The 20,928-nt window shown below is 43.3% G+C and overlaps 1 protein-coding gene across 1 annotated transcript; it reads right to left on the bottom strand.

Moving 5' to 3' along the window:
• Positions 1 to 1,728: 1,728 nt before the first annotated feature.
• Positions 1,729 to 18,913, bottom strand: LOC106584372 (protein ENL). Its single transcript, XM_082968042.1, is given in 12 exon segments — positions 1,729 to 5,868; positions 6,007 to 6,078; positions 6,357 to 6,425; positions 8,896 to 8,995; positions 9,357 to 9,465; positions 9,717 to 10,155; positions 10,157 to 10,459; positions 12,416 to 12,541; positions 13,333 to 13,476; positions 14,241 to 14,323; positions 16,166 to 16,346; positions 18,771 to 18,913. Coding segments are annotated over 12 exon segments (1,767 nt in total). The 5' UTR covers positions 18,783 to 18,913; the 3' UTR covers positions 1,729 to 5,739.
• Between the last annotated feature and the right edge of the window lie 2,015 nt (positions 18,914 to 20,928).

Raw genomic sequence — 20,928 nt, 5'->3', positions numbered from 1 at the left:
GTAACTTTACCCCTATCTACATGTAAATATTAACTCGACTAACCTGTAGCCCCACACATTGACTCGGTACCGGTATCCCCTGTATATAGCCTTGTTATTGTTATATTGTGTTACTTTTTATTTTTGACTTTAGTTTATTTAGTAAATATTTTCTTAACTCTATTTATTGAACTGCATTGTTGGTTAAGGGCTTGTAAGTAAACATTTCACGGTAACCTGTTGTATTCGGCGCATGTGACAAATAAAATTGCATTTGAATTGCACACTCCCTCAAAACTTGAGACATCTGTGGTATTGTGTTGTGAGACAAAACTGCACATTTTAGAGTGGCTTTTATTGTCCCCAGCACCAGGTCGACCCGTGTAATGATCATACTTTTTGATATGCCACACCTGGCAGGTGGATGGATTATTTTAGCAAAGGAGAAATGCTCACTAACAGGGATGTAAACACATTTGTGCACAAAATTTTAGAGAAATAAGGTTTTTGTGCATATGATCATTTCTGGGATTTTTTGTTCCAGCTCATGAAACATGACACCAACACTTTATATTTTTGTTCAATGTAGGTATTACAGACTGGGTCAGGGAGAGGTTTAAAATGTTATATGTCAAAAAAGATATGTTTTGACATATACACCCACATCATACAATTGTTGGGGTAAGCCCACACCATTCCAACACAGCTTTTTAAAATAATGAATTACCATTTTCTGGAAGGAAAACTATTTCACTCATATTGTAAGTAATGATAGGTCATGGAAACACTAGGCTGTTACTTTAAAAGGGATGAAAACATAACTTGATATTAATTGGAAAAAACAAACATGCTTTTAACGGCAAAATAAAAAATACAAAAGCATCCTCATAGCACTTAGAAAACCATTTTATTTATAAAGGTGCTTTCAAGGCAACTGGGAACTCTGGGGAGAAAAAACGAGGTCGAATCATGTCGTCAGTGTTCTTCAGTTCGGAAAGTCAGAGCTCCAGAACAGTGGTTCCTAAAATGTGAGGCGTGCAGCTTGGGGGGGGGGGGGGGGGGGGTTATTACTCAGTCCGGCTTTAAACTTACTCTTGAAAGATGTAATAGTAGAATGCACAAAAAACTATTTCTAAATTTGGGAGTGCATCGTCAGTTCCTCTTGTCATGTTAGTCATGGCATACCTTAGAGAGCGATTTATAACTTGTCAGAAATGTCCAGATCCACTAGCAGATATCAGCTAACATTTTGATTTATTTCGGTTTTTGTAGACAATAGATTTTGTTGCAATTTTTTTGGTCACTCAAGTATGACATGAATAAACATTAGACATGCCAAAATGTATAGAAATGCATATACATTAGCTTCAAAACGGCAACATTTTCTTTGTGGAAATAGACGTGAGGATTGTAAAAAAAAAAAAAAAGTTTGGGAACCCCTGCTCTTGAAATTGTTTACGACTTGGAATTCCAAATTGGATGACCTTCAAAAACGTCAGAGCTATTTTTTCAGAGTTCTCAGTTGTCATGAACGCACAGAAGTCGGATATTTACGAGTTCCCAGTTGTTTTGAATGCGGCATAAACCTTGTCAGCATAACCGTTTTAACTCTGCAGTGCCCGATTCACCACACAATCTGTTTAACATGAAATGATCCCCATGTGACCTATATAATTCACCCCTTCAAATGGAGTCCATCCAGAGTTCAGAAGTTCAAACACTGGTCATCTAAGAGCCACAACAACGACAGACAGTACTCAATGACTTTATTAATAATATATGATTTCAAAATAAAAAATAACATTAAAATAACATTTTTGTCCTTAACACAACTTGCATTGTATGGCCACATGGTGGCATCGTATGCCAAGTTTAAAATACCAAATCGTGTTGTTCTGCCGTTCAGCCCATGGTAGCACTTTATCACCCCTTCCCGTCAGCAAACCCTGCCTTGATAAATAAAGCTAACACGTTCCCTGTCATAAACCAGGTTTCCATCCAATTGGCGACAGATTTTCATGCGAATATTCTAAAATCCGCATAAAAACAACATTTCATTTTCCCACCAGAGATGCGTTACCATCAAATTGACTCGTTGCAAATAAAAGACTGTGCATGATGACGTATGGCACGTTCAAATAAATACATGTTGCGGTTAAATTCCCATGTACCGAATAAAAAAATACTATTAAAGTTTCCATCGTATTTTTTTTACTCTACTGATGGTTCTAACAAAGCATTTTGCGTTATATAGTGAGTGTGCCCAATCTAGTATTGGCACCTGAGCTCTAGCTGAGGGTTTCCAAAACTCGGTGTGTTGTTTCTGTTGTGGCCCAGGACAAGCAAACTTGATACTACTTGTCAACTAATCATTAAGTCCTTGACAAATTGAATCAGGTGTTTTTGTCCGGGGATACAATACAATTGTGTGACGTTGGGGGCACTGGAGGACCGGAGTTGGGAAACACTGGTCGGAGATTATAATTATTCATTTAATCTGTAATTTAATAAACGGCATGCTTTCCCGACGAATCGTAGAGGGAGAACCACACGTCATCGCGTGACTCCAGATGTATTTATCAATATTTGCGCATAAATGAGTTTCCAGATACATTTCGTTCATAATTCATTTTACCTACACACAAATATCCCACCTTGTCCAGAGTATTGTTTTGTCGACATTTGTAAAGTTTACCGGAAAAAGGTTCTGTTTCCATTAGGCCGGTCATGATATTTTTTTATCCAACATGTACTTTACTCGCATAAAAAGGTTGGATGGAAACCTGGTTAGAGACACGTATAATAACCAGTGATACAGAAAACGGGCCTCTGCCCATGCCACCTCACATTCCTAAGGAACAGTTCGTTGCTTTTTTGTATTTTTTTCCTGTTAAAATCCAGAGTAGATAGTCTACCTTTGCTTATCATACATTTAAATATATAGATAGACTATATAATATAGTTTGAATTGGCATGGTATCTTTTCCTATGGTGTTCTTATTTAAGAGTTTAAGGGATCGAAATTGGATAAAAATACAGAGAAATTTTGAAGGGGGGGGGGGGTGACAGTTTATGCCTGGGCTTCGTAACCATACCTCATAGAGTACGGACAAATAGAACGCTGCCTCACTTTGAGTTAAAAACACTCAAATTATAATAGGACATACACATAAAAATACTTATTCTCACTGAAAAGTCCACCTTTTCCTGCTTGATATAATTATACTGGATGATATCGACATGGTTAGCTCATACATCAAACATATTCCCAACACCTGTTCCGTGGTGTTTAACTGCAACAACTATGATCCACAATACAACATTTAGGGAAGTTTTCCTTGACGCAACACTAGAATTAACAGAACTGACAGCATGTTTCTGTATGTAGAATGACAAAACATGCCAATACAAATAAAAACAATTAAATAAGAATTTTAAAAAACGTTGGCAAAAAATCTATTTGTATTGCATGTAAATATTGTATAAAATTCTTAAAAATACAGTTTAGATAATTACTTAAGTCACCACAGCCAAAAGTGCAGAGGTACATAAATAAAAGATTGACTGTTCGTAGATGGTAGATGAGGTTCTCTCTGGGAGAGCTGCACAGAGCTCCCTGCCACTCAACCCTTCAGCGGCCCTTCCCCAACCCCCACCCCCTTCACCTTCGTGCCTCAACTCCATGACAAGGGAAAAACTGAGCGCCCCCGGTCAAGGGGTAGAGTTCATGAACTAGGACTTGGGAGTTAAAAGTTCACACACACAAGAGGAAAGCAACGTTCTCTTTTTCCACTCGCTTGACACACACAATCTATCACACTCACAGATGCAAATTCATCTTAAAAATCACTTGCGGGGACTTGTTGACATAGGCACACCCAGACAAATAAAAGGGTGGTGGACAGAGCAGAGTGGATGCTGAGAGGAACATAAGGCGGTTGTTGTTTCACTCTAGAACAGAACCACACATTCAGAGTCCTCAACACCACAGCACCCTCACAGAGAAGGGCCAGAGAGGTGAGTGTGCACTTTGCAGAGGCAGGCAACAGAATGGACATAACTATTAAAGCTATTAGCATTAGAATAAATACAACTGTTCACGAGGTGAAACAGAAAGAAAAGTGAGGGGGGAATGAAGCAGGGAGGGGATCACCCAAAGAGAGAAGAGACAGCTCATTAGTCTGCGTGTGAAACCACAGTGGATGTGAAGGCTAGAGGGGCTACAGTAAGAGGAACATGTCTAACAGATTGACTGAGTGATAGGCCTGGTCTGGCACGGTCCCTTTCCATAGAAAACTACACCTCAGACAACAGAACATGAGCTATACAACCATTCATATCACGATCTGGAAAGAAAAGGCAATCATTTGGAGCAGACGCCTGAACTTCCCTAAAGGACCACTGCTAATGCACAGTGTCTTAGGATTTCTGGAAGGCTTATGTTCCTTATAACAGCAGAGATAGATCCTTGGAAGAAGCTTCAAATCTGCAGACAAACCGCACGAGGAGCATCAACTGATTTCAAGAGAGGGCACTGTTAAGACAAAACTGGAGTTTCAGGCTTCCCAATTAACATTTAGTCAGAGGAAGGACTTTGCTCTTTAACCAGTGTCAGTGGATAGACATAAAAGGCACTAAGAGGATAGTAGGTTTGTTGCTAGCCCTAGAAAATGAACAGGAATACATTCATAGCTCACAGGTATCTGAACCGCAATCCAAAAATACTCCAAACGTATCAGTACAAGAATTAAATGTAAAAAAGCGTGGCCCCTTTTTTTTCTTGGATCTGGGAGACTATGGCTACTTGTCACGGCTTTTCACCCCCCACCACTAAAAAGGCAATTCAGAAGTGATCCTTTCCCCAGAAGTTGAGCCCTTTCATGCACATCAAGATAGAAGAGGGGAGGGGGTGTCAAGGTTCAGCTTTCAAAGAGGGAGTGAAAGGAAACTGAACAGACAAGAGATGAACCCCATCTAAAACACACTACCACCAACAAGCACGTACACAACTTCGTACCTGCATGTGTGAAGACACTCTGGAATGGGACCCAAATGCTTCTCACAGTGTGTGTGTGTGTTTAAGGGCTGTTGCTTGTGCTCAAGCTTAAAAAGAGTCACTAACCAAAAATATCATCCCCCTAAAGCCTCTGAAATGCACGCTCGCCCAGACACACGCTCGCCCAGACACACGCTCGCCCAGACACACGCTCGCCCAGACACACGCTCGCCCAGACACACGCTCGCCCAGACACACGCTCACCCAGACAGGAAAATTCCTACAGAGATATGAACCCCAGCTGAGAGGAGGGGGAGGGGAGGAGTGTTGTGTCGACTAAGGGAGTGTGAGTGGGGAGAGAGGAGATAGAGGGGGGAAGTATTGGGTTTGCAAAGGCTAGAAGTGAGGGGGGAGGGGAGGGAGAGTCGAGTGGTCGCATTCCACAGTTCTGCACACAGGCTGCTGTGCTGTTCTCCACAAGAAACATATATAATACGTCTCCTGCCAGACCCAGTCCAGACAGGCCAGCTCCTAGTCCTGTCCTCCAGTCCAGTCCAGGTTAGAGGGACAGTGGCATAGCTGCTCTCTCTTACTCTGACCTCCTCTCTCCTCCCCTCACCCCGTTCCTCTGTTCTTCTCCAGCGACAAGTGAAAGTGTGTGTTCTGTTGTTGTTCTGTGGTTTAGCTCTGTCTGGTGTGTGGCTGTAGCTTCTGTTACTACTCCCCCCCAGTGGGGGTCCAGGGACTGCGCTACGGGCTTGCTGTCACGTGGCTGTGTCCTCCAGGTAGCTCTGTAGTTTGCGGACGGTCGTCTCGTCCAGAGAGAACAGGTCAAAGTCAAAGGTGGTGTTGGTCACGTTGAAGTGGCCCGTCTCCTCGATAAGATTCACTATCTAAGGAGAGGAGAGGACTTAGATGACTACAATATCACATTGATGATAACACAATAGCGTGGCCTGATAGTGTGATGGGAAAGTATGTTTTGTAACACGTCCACCTGACCACACACAGGGCTAGTTATGGCTCCATACCTGCTGTAGGACGTTGCGCTCCCTCAGAGCCATCAGTCTGCGGTGGAGATCCACCAGCTCCTCTGTGTAGGCCTGGAGAACAGGAAGAGAAGGGAGTTTGTGGTTAGTGGTGCAGTCCTTGAGTCTACTATTAGGTATATGATTACTGATTAACCAGTGTTTTCTACTGCAGTTTTACACCAGGAATACGTGGAGTGGTGAGCTGGTAGTGATATCTCTATAATAGTGGTGATAGAGCAGTATCGTAGAATTTGAACACTACACTGGTAATATAACCACTTAAAACAGATGTTTGAACACAAAAATAAGAAACAAAGGTAATGTAAACTGTGATTATTTACCCTTCCTACCTTCTCGTATCCTTTCTTTAGCACCTTCTCTGGGCGGCTGCAGATGTCTGGGCTCTTCCTGCCCAAGACCTGCTCAGAGAGAGACCGAACACAGAGACAGAGAGATGGAGGAAAGAATGGAAAGCAGATAAACAGAGATCAGAATGGGAAGGATGGTGCTTTAGGAGAGCAAATCTTAACACACACCACCAGTCTCCTGTTGTGGTGCTAGGAATACTGACAGGTGTGGCTGCTTTGCGTGTTATATTGTTCTCTTTACCTTCTAGCCCTTTGTGCTGTTGTCTGTGCCCAATAATGTTTTTACCCTGTTTTGTGCTGCTACCATGTTGTGCTGCTGCCATGTTGTATTGCTACCATGCTGTGTTGACATGTGTTACTGCCATGCTGTTGTCTTAGGTCTCTTCTTGTGTGTTTTATTTCATTTATTTTTAATCCCAGGCCCCGTCCCCGCAGGAGGCCTTTTGCCTTTTGGTAGGCCGTCATTGTAAATAAGAATTTGTTCTTAACTGACTTGTCTAGTTAAATAAAGGTTAAATAAATAAGTAAATATATATTAGCTCTGCAAAAAAAGAAACGTCCCTTTTTCAGGACCCTGTCTTCCAAAGATAATTGGTAAAAATCCAAATAACTTCACAGATCTTCATTGTAAAGGGTTTAACACTGTTTCCCATGCTTGTTCAATGAACCATAAACAATTAATGAACATGCACCTGTGGAACGGTCGTTAAGACACTAACAGCTTACAGACGGTAGGCAATTAAGGTCACAGTTATGAAAACTTAGGACACTAGAGGCCTTTTTACTGACTCTGAAAAACACCAAAAGAAAGATGCCCAGGGTCCCTGCTCATCTGTGTGAACGTGCCTTAGGCATGCTGCAAGGAGGCATGAGGACTGCAGATGTGGAAGGGCAATAAATTGCAATGTCCGTACTGTGAGATGCCTAAGACAGAGCTACAGGGAGAGAGGACGGACAGCTGATCGTCCTCGCAGTGGCAGACCACGTGTAACACCTGCACAGGATCGGTACATCCGAACATCATACCTGCGGGACAGGTACAGGATGGCAACAACAACTGCCCGAGTTACACCAGGAACGCACAATCCCTCCATCAGTGCTCAGACTGTCCGCAATAGGCTGAGAGAGGCTGGACTGAGGGCTTGTAGGCCTGTTGTAAGACAGGTCCTCACCAGACATCACCGGCAACAACGTCGCCTATGGGCACAAACCCACCGTCGCTGGACCAGACAGGACTGGCAAAAAGTGCTCTTCACTGACGAGTCGCGGTTCATCATTGAAGGAATGAGCGTTACAAAGAGGCCTGTACTCTGGAGGGGGATCGATTTGGAGGTAGAAGGTCCTTCATGGTCTGGACAGGTGTGTCACAGCATCATCGGACTGAGCTTGTTGTCATTGCAGGCAATTTCAACGCTGTGCATTACAGAGAAGACATCCTCCTCCCTCATCTGGTACCTTACCTGCAGGCTCATCCTGACATGACCCTCCAGCATGACAATGCCACCAGCCATACTGCTCGTTCTGTTTGTGATTTCCTGCAAGACAGGAATGTCAGTGTTCTGCCATGGCCAGCGAAGAGCCCGGATCTCAATCCCATTAAGCACTTCTGGGACCTGTTGGATCGGAGGGTGAGGGCTAGGGCCATTCCCCCCAGAAATGTCCGGGAACTTGCAGGTGCCTTGGTGGAAGAGTGGGGTAGCATCTCACAGCAAGAACTGGAAAATCTGGTGCAGTCCATGAGGAGGAGATGCACTGCAGTACTTAATGCACCTGGTGGCCACACCAGATACTGACTGTTACTTTTGATTTTGATCCTCCCTTTGTTTAGGGACACATTATTCCATTTCTGTTAGTCACATGTCTGTGGAACTTGTTCAGTTTGTGTCTCAGTTGTTGAATCTTGTTATGTTCATACAAATATTTACATGTTAAGTTTGCTGAAAATAAACGCAGCTGACAGTGAGAGGACGTTTCTTTTTTGCTGAGTTTATATATTTTTTTTAAATACCGGTTTGAAGGAGAAATTATATAATTAAAGGTGCTACACATAGAACTTAACTGAATTTCTACATCGTAACTTCTGACAATGTCCATATTATAGCTGGCTTTAATAGTGGAATGATAGTGTTTCACATTATTACTTACCCACCAGTGTTGTGATTGGCTGTGAAATTTGCCTATTGATTTCTCCCGCCGGAGCGGCATCCACTATTAGTGGCAGATATATTATGGATGTTTTCTGAAATTACAATGCAAAAATTCTCTAAAATCCAATTTATAACGTTAGCACCTTTAATGATGGGGATTTTGTCAAAGGAGAAACAATAGAATTAGAAATCTGGAGCGACAATGGAGACGGAGAAAACAGTCCAGTCCTGGGAGAGATTAGAGGAGCCGAGCTTTACCCCGTTACTGCGGGGGAGCCGAGCTTTACCCCGTTACTGCGGGGGAGCCGAGCTTTACCCCGTTACTGCGGGGGAGCCGAGCTTTACCCCGTTACTGCGGGGGAGCCGAGCTTTACCTTGTTATTGGAGGAGCTGTGTTTCTGTGGAGGTGGCACCGGGTCTCGACTGGGGCGGTGCGAGCCGTCACTGCTGTCACTCTCGCTGTCCAGGCTCAGTCTGACAGGGAACAGAGGCAGAAAGCTCTCATTGTGCCCCATTTAGCACAGGTAGCCTGTGTATATAGGTGGTGGGTGGGCACACGTTTTGCTAAAGGATTAAGAAGTCCAATCGGTGTTTGCAGCTCAAATTATTAAAATCTTTAAAGTAACACCTATAAAGAACAGCTAACACGTGCTTATTTGCTAGAGACATACAGACACACTGTGTTTCATAATTCCACAAACATTAACAGTCAAGCAATGCTAATTTCTTAAGGATCAGACTAACTGGTGAAAATGACCTAACTACAGAGGCATCAGAGGCCTATGACACAGTAACGTAAAGAGTGAGATATGGGGAGAAATTGAGAGAGACTTACCGTGAGTCACGGTTGGGCGGGTTGGTCTTGACAGGCGTCCCTTCCTCAGAGCTGCTGTCGTCATCTGACTCCTCTGACTGCAGGTCCTCCACCATAGAGCGCAGCGGGCCTAGAGTACGTACACACCGTTAACAGAGAACGTTTGCTAAATGCACATATTTGACGCAACACAACCATCAATTAAACATCTGAATAGCTCAGCCTAAAAGTGGGATATTAGAAAAATATTATAATTAGCGACAGTACCATTCCTACATTAAAGCACAAACCATGCCCCCTAAAGACAACCAATGTGTCAGAATGTCCTCTCCAGCGGATGTGTAAATCCCATGTTATCTGTCTAGAGAATGATAGGCTTACCTTGGCCTTGTTTCTGTCCAGGCTCAAAGTCAGATTCTGAGCTGGAGTCAGAGCTGGAGCTGGAGTTAGAGGGACTGGAGGGGGCTGACTGCTCTGATTTGGATGAGGCTTCATCCTCAGAGTTGGAGTCGTCAGACTCAGGCAGTTTCTTGGGCTCCTTGACCTCCTGAGTGTCGGCCTTGCTGCCCTTGGGCCAACGACCCTTCTCCTTGGGGGGTTTCTTCTCTGGGTAGCCAGGGGCGGCTGCAGACGATGAGGAGACCCGGGGAGAGGCTCCGGTGAAGGGCCCTGCAGCTGCCCCTTTAGATCCCTCTGAGCTGCTCTTCTTCTGCTTCTTGGCACTGGGTTTGGGAGATTCCACAGTGGAGGGCCGCTTCCCGGGGCCTTTGGACTCCAGCGGGCCCCCCCCCTCCTCCTCCCCCACCGCCCCCTCCCCCCCCTCCTTTGGGGGACATGCCCTCCATCTTGGCCTCCTTCAGGGTGAGTTTGGGCTCTTTGAAGGCAGCCTTGGGAAGGACCTTGCCCTCATCTTTGATTTTGATCTCTGCTGGCTTCTTGGACGAGGAAGAAGAGGGCTCGCGGGCGCTCTTGCTGCTGCCCCCTCCTCCCCCGTCGCGGTCGCTGTCACCCTTGGACCCAGCCTTGCTCTCAGAGTCTTTGCGGGGCCGTTCGCGGTGCTCCTTGGTCAGCTTGTGGGGCTTGGGCCCTTTATTGCTGCCTGCACTGCCCTCTTTACTGGGCTCCTAAAGACAGGGACAAGTACACATGATATCAAACTCACATCCCTATTCAATTAGGTGCTGGGCTGTAAATATATATAATAAAGGTAAGTATTGGCCATTCACACAGGTGCTCCGCCACATATTTCTTGATTGTCAGCAAAGAAAGATCTGAGTGAGAGCATCATACTTGAGCAGATCAATCACTATGATAATCACTCTGGTGTCAATGCACTTAGCCAAAGGCCCACTGAAGGACTAACATTCTATGTGAGCAGAGCAGAGTGAGGAGCGTACCCAATTTGACTGGAGCGCGGAGCAATATTCCTAAATGCTGGAGCATCGGCCTTCCCGCCCGCTCCAATTTCATTTCAAAAGAGTTCACTTCACGAGCTCAGGGCCTGTCCGGCCCAGAATGCATTTGTAGTCTACTCGTGTGCTGCTATAGCCCCTTGCTTTAGCTACCGTCATGGAGTTCGCAAAAAATATTTTCATAAAGAAACTGATCAAACACACAGGTGCAAAATCAAGATGACCAAAAGCAAGAGAGGGAATGCGGTGATGTCCACAACTAAAGAATCATTGTGGATTTCTGAAAAGACACAACCCGAAAGCATGATGGTGTACTTACTATGTGCACATGCTAAAAGAAAGGAACAAGGTGGGTAGCTAATTAAGTGTGTCATTGTAGCCAAGTATTTATAAACAAAAAATGTAATCTCTTAAAAGTTTCCTTTATTGTTGTTCTATTATCTACACAATAGGCCATAATTGATTTTGGTGCAATTGGCCTGGCATATTCCAACTTTCAATTAGCTTTCTGTTTTGATTGGGTTATTTTAACTAAAAACCTTCACCTATAGAAAATAACAACTCTGCATCTCTGCCCAGCCTGGCAAGAATGGCCAATAGGGTGTCCAGATTCACCAGTGGCTCGGGAAGTGAGGAGAGGATATTCTCTGCTGCTGGCCTGCTCTCCAGGCACCATCACATGAGCCTGAAGCCACAGACGGGCCAAACTCATGTTTCGAAAAATGAATTAAAAGAGGCGCTGTAGACTGAGCCTAATAAAGCATTCTTTGTTTAATTTGTATTTAATTCTAAGTCACAGCCTATATGCGCAATTTATAGACTATAATGATTTAATACAACTAAATGTTGTTTAAATGCTGAGTGCTTAATGTCCTTGACTCCTTACCTGCCTAGTGTGTCGCACTCGCAAATGCTTAACAATGTATTTCTTTGTAGGCTATAGCCTTGAGATAATTTAAATACAGCCTAAATAATACATTTCCATTCCTTCTCAGACTCCCTGTCAGGCTCCTGACCTATTTAGAGTGTTTAATATGACACGTAGCCTATTTGAAATGATGATCGCTTCTTACATTCATCATTTCCTGTTAATTAAAATACTTTTCATTCAAATCATATGGCTTGGTTACAATACTTCAAAACCAAATGGTAGGTCCAGGTAGTCACAAAAATAGATGGGTGTTGATTAAATTGTGATTTTAATGAATGGAGCAAATTTGGAGCGGCAGTTTCTCTTCTGTGAGTGCGGAGCTGTTTTTAGCGGAGCGGTTGGAGGACCTGGATTTCCAACCGCTCAACCCCGATCACATACTCGGCACAACATGCATGCACATATCCATACGCAGAACATCGTCCATGTTGTACTATGATGATTCAACAGGGTGGTAAATGCTAAACCAGGAAAGGATGTTTGTAATCATGCAGGTTTATTTGAGATCAACTGTGACCTAGAGTAGGCAGCGAAGTCCAGCTGAATTAATGAAAGGATCCCATTATACGATTAAAGGCTTGGGAAACAAAGACACACAGGTTTGCCGTCCCTTATCGCAACTGTATTCTACTCTCCTATTCTCCCTACCCTCTGCTGTATTGACTGGTTGAGCAATCCTATACACATTCCTACGCCTTCTTTCTTATCAGTGTACTAGGCTAGGAAGTGCTGCTCACCTTTGATCCATGGGAGGTCTTGGTCTTCTTGGGGTCTGAGAAGGCAGACAGTGGGATGGTGGGGAGCATGGGGTAGTCTGGACTGGGCCTCGACACCGCCTCCGCCCCTTCAGGCACCACCATGACCTGAGAGACAAACAAATAGGGAGAAGAGTGTGAACAAACACACCAGGGTTGGGGTCAATTCTGAATTGAGTTGCAATTTGCTATTTTATTCCAATTCAATTCAACTGGCCACACCCCACAGAAAGCTGAATTTAATTTGAATTCAAAGGAAGTAGAATTTAATTCAAGGAAATTCAAATGTTTGTTTATTCTACACATCACCATATAAATGTTTATTTTGACGTCATGTTTGGTTATCAGTACCATGTAGTATAAGTTTGAAGCATAACATTTAATTTTTAAAACTCATGGTCCTAAAACAATTTTAAATAATTAAAGTGGTCTGAAAATATTTTAAGATCATGTTGTGGGTTGTCTATAAATCATTCATAATTCCCTTAATGTTTTTCAATATCAGAATACATTTCCCAGAATGCATTTGATCAAACACTGCAGTATGGAAGGGAACAATCTAACATCTCATGACAAAGAAAATACAGTTTGACATCTTTGCGTTCTACTCAAACTAATATGTGAAATGGTATGTGTGTACTCTTTGCATTAATAAGTGGCATTTCCTTTTGATAAAATATTTGTCAAATGAATGAAACTTTCATGTTCTAGTTCAATTGGTTTGAATTAAATTCTACTTCCTTCAATTCAAATTCTGCAGGGTGTGACCAATTCCAATTAAATCCCAATTCATTGTTTGAATTCAATTCAACCCTGAAACACGCCAACAACATTCCCTCTTGCCATTCCACTTCCCACTTATTCTAACACATCCATCCTGTACCCCATCCCCAGCTCACCCCTCCAGCCTTGACCAGCTTGCGTCTGAACTCCCGGGTGGGGTTGTTAAAGGTGAGCTTCTCACAGCGCAGGTGATTGACAGGGGGGTTCCCCTCCAGGTTCAGGAAGAGGTCATAGTTGAAGCACACCTTCTTGGGCTCCTCCTGTAAGTAATAATGAACATATCTAATTAGCCCCGCCAAGCCCTTATCAGAATATTATCAGCTAACAGTAAGAATAAGCGATTCCACGAGGCATACCTGGAGTGCACACACTGATAAGAACTAACATTCCCCAATGGGAGAGAACTTCAGCAAACAGTAGAACATTTTGGTAAACAAATGGATTCTTTCTGATCAGCCGCCACTTTCAGAGCATGCCAGGAGTCATAGGGTTACTGATACAGGACACAGTAAAAACATTCACGGCAGATAAACTGAAGGCCTTTTAAAAACAGGCGCTACAGTGACATGAAGAGGAGTTGCAGCCAGACAGACAGCTGACAAGACACCAGCCAGACCAGCAACCAAAGGCCCACTACTAGCATGACCAGTGTCACCACACACAGCCCCAGTATGACTGGCACCTAAACCTGGTGTCTACACACACACACAAATACGTCACATGACAGACTAAAAGCAGCACATGAACCATTGAGGAAATGAAATAGACACATTAAATACAAACCAAATGACATGAATATTGACCAACGACCCACAGAAAAACACCCATCTTATTCAGATGGTGCCGGTTAATATAAACAAGCCATTGTAGGAGAACTATGTCAGATTTGATTTCAGGAGAAGGCCTAGAGCACCAGAGGAACTCTAATCCATTAGGAATCACATGTAACAGTGGCCCATGTCCTGAGGGATAGATTGACACTGTTAACATAGTACCATTACAGAGGCTCTGACGGAGCTCTCACCTTGTTCTTGAAGTAGACCTCGATGGGCATGAGGAACCCAGCATAGCCCGACTCCTCCACTTTGTATGGTGGCTCCTTGCATACTGCAGAAACAACGACAGCACATCAACATACATTCAGGAGGAGAACATCAACGGCCATTGCGAGAAGGCTAATGGCGAACTAGTGCCAGCCTCCCATTGAGAGTCAGTCATTACAACCTGAAGCTAAAAGCTTATGGGAGCAATAATGTGCAATAACCATAATGACTGTGGACAACGACCCAAAGCTTTGCAGTGACTTAATGAGACGAGATGTGCCTGGTCTGGAGAACACCAGAGAAGACATCATGTTTATTGAAGTTCAGCACAAAAGGACAAAATCTGACCAAGCAACATGCATGCTTGACGTAGTAGGCAACGCTCCGAAGGCCTTCTGTGTGTTTGCACTTCACACTACCGTAGAATACGTTTATCAATATTGATTTAAAATTGTTGTCAAGGTGAATTCTAGGGATGTGCATCTTTCCCTTTCAAGACGATTTGATACATGGGCTCCGATACGTTTTAGTTTGAAACTAAATCGGTGCAATTTGGTTTGATTAGAGAACGAATAGATGCACTAACAATTGTTGCATAAACACATTCATTTTCCATTCTAAATACAAATCTGCTGCTGATGGAGCTCATGAGCTGGGCCTCTGAGCTGGATCTGTACGAGATCACTTCTGTGTCTGTGTTAATGTCTATGGTGTATGTACTATACAGGCACCAGAGCTGAGCCATAAGGCATCTACCACCCCACTACCAGATTAGGGGGGACAATGTAGCCTGTTTTTTGTCCCCCCCACTTTGGTTCTGAAATCACCATCACCCACTAATTAACTAGTATTTTTTGCAGATGAAGTGTGACCTAGTAATGTATCAATATACTGTATATCGTTTACAAATTAGCAATGACATAGCCAATGAATATATAGCTAGCACAACATTGGATTTCAGCCTCCATCTCAAAATCAAATGGGTTTGACCGTTTGGACGTTTTTAACGGCGAGATCTTCTCTTCTGGCGTCGGCCATGCAGTGCGCCTTGCAAAAGTGATTATTGTCCTCGTTGTGAAATTATCAAATTTATCCTGTATATTTAAAAATGACCATATACACGGATTGTTTAAAGCAAAACTACCAAAACTATTACTGATGATGAACAATCAAAATAAACGATATTGTAAGCCAGGGTCAGCAGGAAGGCTATAGTCAGATGACAGTTGTCTCCGGTAGCTTACCTTTATTCTGGTAAACGTCATTTTCAACAGCACATAGATGATAACAATAACCTAGCAAATTACATAGGTTGTCACTCAACTAATAAAGAGTAATATCACGCAAGCCATTTTATTATTTGAAAGCTGAAGGTGCTGCGCAGATGTGCAAGATCAGGAACAGGCCGCCTACCTCGCGTTGGTCAGCGTACAAAGCTGGGCACAGAGCACAGTTTGACTAGGCTACTGATATTGACTGGGGTTGTTCGGAATCCAAAATGATTTGTAGATCAATGACTGTCAACACAGTTACATGCAGTTCGACCCTGAAGAAGTGGACGCATCAGTTGGCAGAAAAGATTAGGTCTTTTCGGAAGGTAGAAAAAATGTAACGAGCAAAAAATTAAAAAAAAGTGAACTGGTGATTCATAACGTTTTAATGGATTTTCTGACCTATGCATGCTACATTTGGATCGGTTTGGGGTCCATGGTCCGATGCACTTGTATCTTAAACATTTGAATCGGGGGCCAAAGTGCATCAGTGAACTGTTACATCCATAGTGAAACCCCTCTCCCCTCCCCAGACAAAAACAAACAAAGTAGTCACAGAACCAGTTTCAGCCAGGTACGTGTGTGTTTGCACACGAGCAAGTGCTGTTGTTGCGAGGGTGTTTTGTCTGACCCACCTCTCTTGGGTTTGGGGAAGCTCTCGTGCAGCCTGAAGACGACCTTCTCCACAAAGTGTTGTATGTCCCCCGTCTCAGGCCCTCGCACAAACACCATCCAGTCATGGGTGAAGCCCTCTGAGGTCACCTTCTTCCTCAGCTGGGCTCGATGTCCTAGCTCCAGCTTCACCTGCACTGTGCACTGCAGACACAAGGTCAGACAAACAAAAACAACTATTAGCATCTGAAATTGATCACTCATCGCAAGTTAGTAGCTTAGATAGGACATTTAAATTATTTGATACTACAATTGAGAAAACAAAGTTGGTTTTTATGAGATGGTCACATCAGAAACTACAGACTGTGATTCGTTACCGAGAACAATGATAGTAGTTGAACGGACATCCAAATGACATGCTGCAGCGATCGGGACAGCTACTAAAGAGGGATTGGGAAGAGAGAGGGACGAGGGGACAGAAAAGTCACTTTATGTCCTGGCCTGAAGAATGTGGGGATTTGGCACCTTCTCTCCACAGTGCTCATGTGCTGTGACTGAGTGGAGGGATTAGGGGACAGGATTGAGATGAGCTGGTCTGGGACTCTGAGCCCCCCCCCCCCCCGTCTCACCCAGCCATTCTGTGGCGGTAATGCCCTTAAACTCCAGTCACTACCACACCCTGGGTCAGTACAGCAGCCATTGAGCCCATCAACCAACCAGCTCTCCAGGATCACTGGCATCACCAAAACCAGCTCAGAGATGACCAACCATTCATACACCGAGATCACCACAAACAAAATAGGTCCGAGATGGTTGGCATTGACTGGAGGAAAAAGACCAGAGCACCGTCTACCCTGATGCTCATGCGATAAAGATTATTGATTCATTTGAAACATTTACGGAAACAGTATGACGTTCAGTAACTTCCTTTGGTTCACTTCCCTGCCACAACAGAGAGATAACAAAATACACTGAGCCGCCATTATTGTTGCAAGTGACCCTCCCCCCGATCTAAAATGGATATTCTGAAGGGAAATGCCCTATTTGGCAGACAAGCAGACTCTCACAACAATGAACCCCCACGTGCCATGAAAAGAACACCCCTCATAACCAAGTTAACCTCCACTAGGGGAAAAATCATATGAAAGACTCCTTTGATGAGGCACACAGAAGAAGAAAAAAATTTGGCAAACGTTGCTGCACTCCCTCTGAAAAGAACCTGCTTCTCCGCTGCTGGAAGACAGCAGACTACTCTATCAACAGACCACAACAGGACACACCTGCAGAACCTTGAGCTCTGTACAGGTGGGCAGGCCCACCAGACACCACAGCCCTTACAGAGCTCACACTCCAGTCTATTCCAACTATAAAACACGTCACTATCCCACCATTTATCTGGTATGACCCTGTCCATCTCTGGTGCATTATTTTGAATTGAGATTTCATATGGCACAAATCATACAACGATAGAGTACAGACTAGACGTCATGATGCACAACAAGGCACATTAGCATTCTTTATCACATTTCCAGAAATAAGGCATGCAGCCAGTGGGCAATTTAGCAAAAAAAAACAAATTTGTGATGGTCTAGATTTCAGACATACGATTATTTATTAAAAGTCTACATCCCAAACAAACAAACCTTGAAATGTACAAAAATACAATTCCTATGTTAAGTGTTTCATGGCTGTTGATGGTGTACAGTTTTATATTGTTTGCCACTTTGAGTAATCACGGTAAACCGGCTAAAACGATTAGTCCTTCCTTGTCGTCACGGAATTCCACTGTTAGCATGCTTCAAAGGGGTAACACCGGACAGTGACATGTTCCCACAGGTGGATTCCATGAGTCAATTTGATATGGAAATAGTTTGCATTATCACGATGAGCATGAAACCTCCTACCTAGCTTGAGTAACAGCGGGTCAGTTACCGACATGATATTTCGAAAAATAAGATGGCCTACTAATGTCTGTCTATGGAAGTCAATGTGGACATGCATGGACGTTCCTCTATAAGTTTTCCCCCAACAAACCAGTGTCCAGCTAGCTGTTATACAATTTGTATCTCGAGGATTTTCAAATATCTTCATTAGTGCACAATCTGCCTTTAAACTGGTGGTGTAACTCCCGCTTTTCAATTCCAATTCGTCGCCGCTAGATACACACCCCTCCTTCCCTCCCCTCCACCCAGACCTGGAAAGAGCAATCCTTTCCACCGGCGTCTTGTAGCAGCTATTTACGTAGCTAGCGAAGGGCCGAGAACCCTAGTAGGTAGTAACTCGTGTAAATTAGGTTAGGAGCTGGGTAAGGAATAAGTTATACAACCTACTTTCTCAATATATACGTCCATAACACAAAAGTAGGCAAGAAATCCCTTTGTGTGCCCGTCTGATTGTGTGGCTAGCTAGCAATGCTGAGTTAAGCTAACGTTAGCCAGCTCGCTATGTCAAATACCGATGTACGCGATTGAGTGTGTGGCTAGCTAGCATAGCTCGTGAGCCAACTATGAGTTCGATTAGCAGGATTTTTTCGAGCACCAGGCATTCATTCCTGTCCCGGGCACAGCCTTCTAGTATTTTTTTTGTTAAAGGTTCAGGACTCACGAGGGGACACAAAAGTCACTTTACCTGATTCTCCATGATTCTGTGGCTTCAGTGATTCTTCTAACGTTATTTATTTACAGCGGCGTTTCGCGAGGTTATTCCCTGCTCCTCATTGTGTGTCAATTTCAGCCTAAACCGGAAGTCATACAGCACCCCTCCCCTTCCAGACGGCTACTGGCACGCAACCAAAACAGAAAGCTTTCTCACCCAATCAGGTAGGAAAAAACGTAAGCCATTTGTATTGCACCAACCGTAGTACTTCAGAGGGGGGACTTCTCACGATCGACAAATACAATTCAAGTATTTTACGTACCGTCTACGAGTGGGCGAATTCGTTTTACCTGGCCCGGTGCCCCGGGTAAGCAGGGTTTGGATTTGTGTAACATTCCATTGGTCCTTAAGTGAAATCTCTACTCAACCGGCGCACCGGGCCATGCAAAATGAATTTTCCCACTGACAGGGCGCTTGTCAGAATATGTAAAGCAGTAAAGATGTTGGTCCAAATGTGGAATGCATATATTTGAATAGAAGTTACATAAATTTATCCTATAGTAACAGCGTATTGCCTCACAATTGAAAATCATATTCCCAAAGGAGTTCCTGTCCTTAATTTTATGTATAATTGAAACTGGAACATAATTGACATTTAAACATTTAAATTGTAATCCAACACACTCATTGGTGACATTGACATTAGTCATATAACTTAAGTACATTGCTTTCTACTAATGGGTGACATTTAAAAACGACTTTTTGCTGATGGTAAATTCTATCATATTTTTCTTTGACGTAATTACGTCAATTTTATGTGTGATATTGGACAGAGTGTCAGAGTTCTCTCTCAGCCCTGGCCTCTGTGTCACTCACACTGATCCAGTCTTTGAGGCATGAATCAGGCTTTTTGAAACCCCCACCTGGCTGTCAAAGACATATAAACGTCACTTAGTCAATATCTATTTTGCTTCTCCACTATTGAAGTGGTCGCCACGTTTGACTTAAGCCATCGCTGAAAGGGTTTTCAATGAAATTGTATAAAATGTACAAACACACGCACACACACACATAGATCATTCATAATTGGTTGTTGTTACCCAATATGTAAGTCATACATAAAGTCGATGGTTGTTACATATTTACAACTTTATATTCTAATCTGTACACTAGATGTCACTGTTGCTACTGACAGTTAACGGTGACATGTATCATGTTCATGCCCCAATTTCTTTGTGTCAGAAATATATTGTATCTTTCAGGTAGGAACATGCTTTGAAAAAATGTCTACAATGTACCAAATTATTTTACGTTTCTAGTTCATACTCCATTTATTTTCTTTCGGGGGGATTTCTGGTGGGTTTTCATTTTCCAGATATTTGTTCTTTTAGCAATGATCCTGAAACAAAACACTGTAGAGGTAGCAAAAATATAAAAGGTTTCAACCTTCTAGATTAATTTCTTTGCATTATGTCTAATGCTTAATAGATTGTTCAAAACACCTTCTTGAGTTCCAATTCATATAAGGAAATCAGTCAATTGAAATAAATTCATTCGGCCTTAATCTATGGATTTCACTTGACTGGGCAGGGGCGCAGCTGGGGAGTCAGGCCCAGCCAATCAGAATCAGTTTTTCCCCACAAAAGGGCTTTATAACAGACAGAAATACTCCTCCGTTTCATCGGCTGTCCGGCCCTTGGTCTCAGACGATCCCGCAGGTGAAGAAGACGCATGCCCTGGGCTGGCGTGGTTACATGTGGTTACATGTGGTCTGTGGTTGTGAAGTCGGTTGGACTTACTGCCAAATTCTCAAAAATGACATTGGTGGCTCATGGTGGAGAAATTAACATTAAATTCTCTGGCAACAGCTCTGGAGGACATTCCTGCAGTCGGCATGCCAATTGCACGCTCCCTCAAAACTTGAGGTATCTGTGGCATTGTGCTGTGTGACAAAACTGCATATTTTAGAGTGGCCTTTTATTGCCCCCAGCACAAGGTGCACCCGAGTAATGGTCATGCTGTTTAATCAGCTTCTTGATATGCCACACCTGTCAGGTGGATGGATTATTTACGCAAAGGAGAAATTCTCCTTAACAGGGATGTTAACAAAAACAGAAATAAGCTTTTTGTGCATATGTAAACATTTATGGGATCTTTTATTTCAGTTCATGAAACCAACACTTTACATGTT

The sequence above is a fragment of the Salmo salar genome, chromosome 23, assembly GCF_965601325.2.
Source record: "Salmo salar chromosome 23, fSalSal1, whole genome shotgun sequence".
Lineage (NCBI taxonomy): Eukaryota > Metazoa > Chordata > Actinopteri > Salmoniformes > Salmonidae > Salmo > Salmo salar.
Note: the sequence above shows the minus strand (reverse complement) of the source record. Positions and strands in the feature narration are given on the sequence as shown.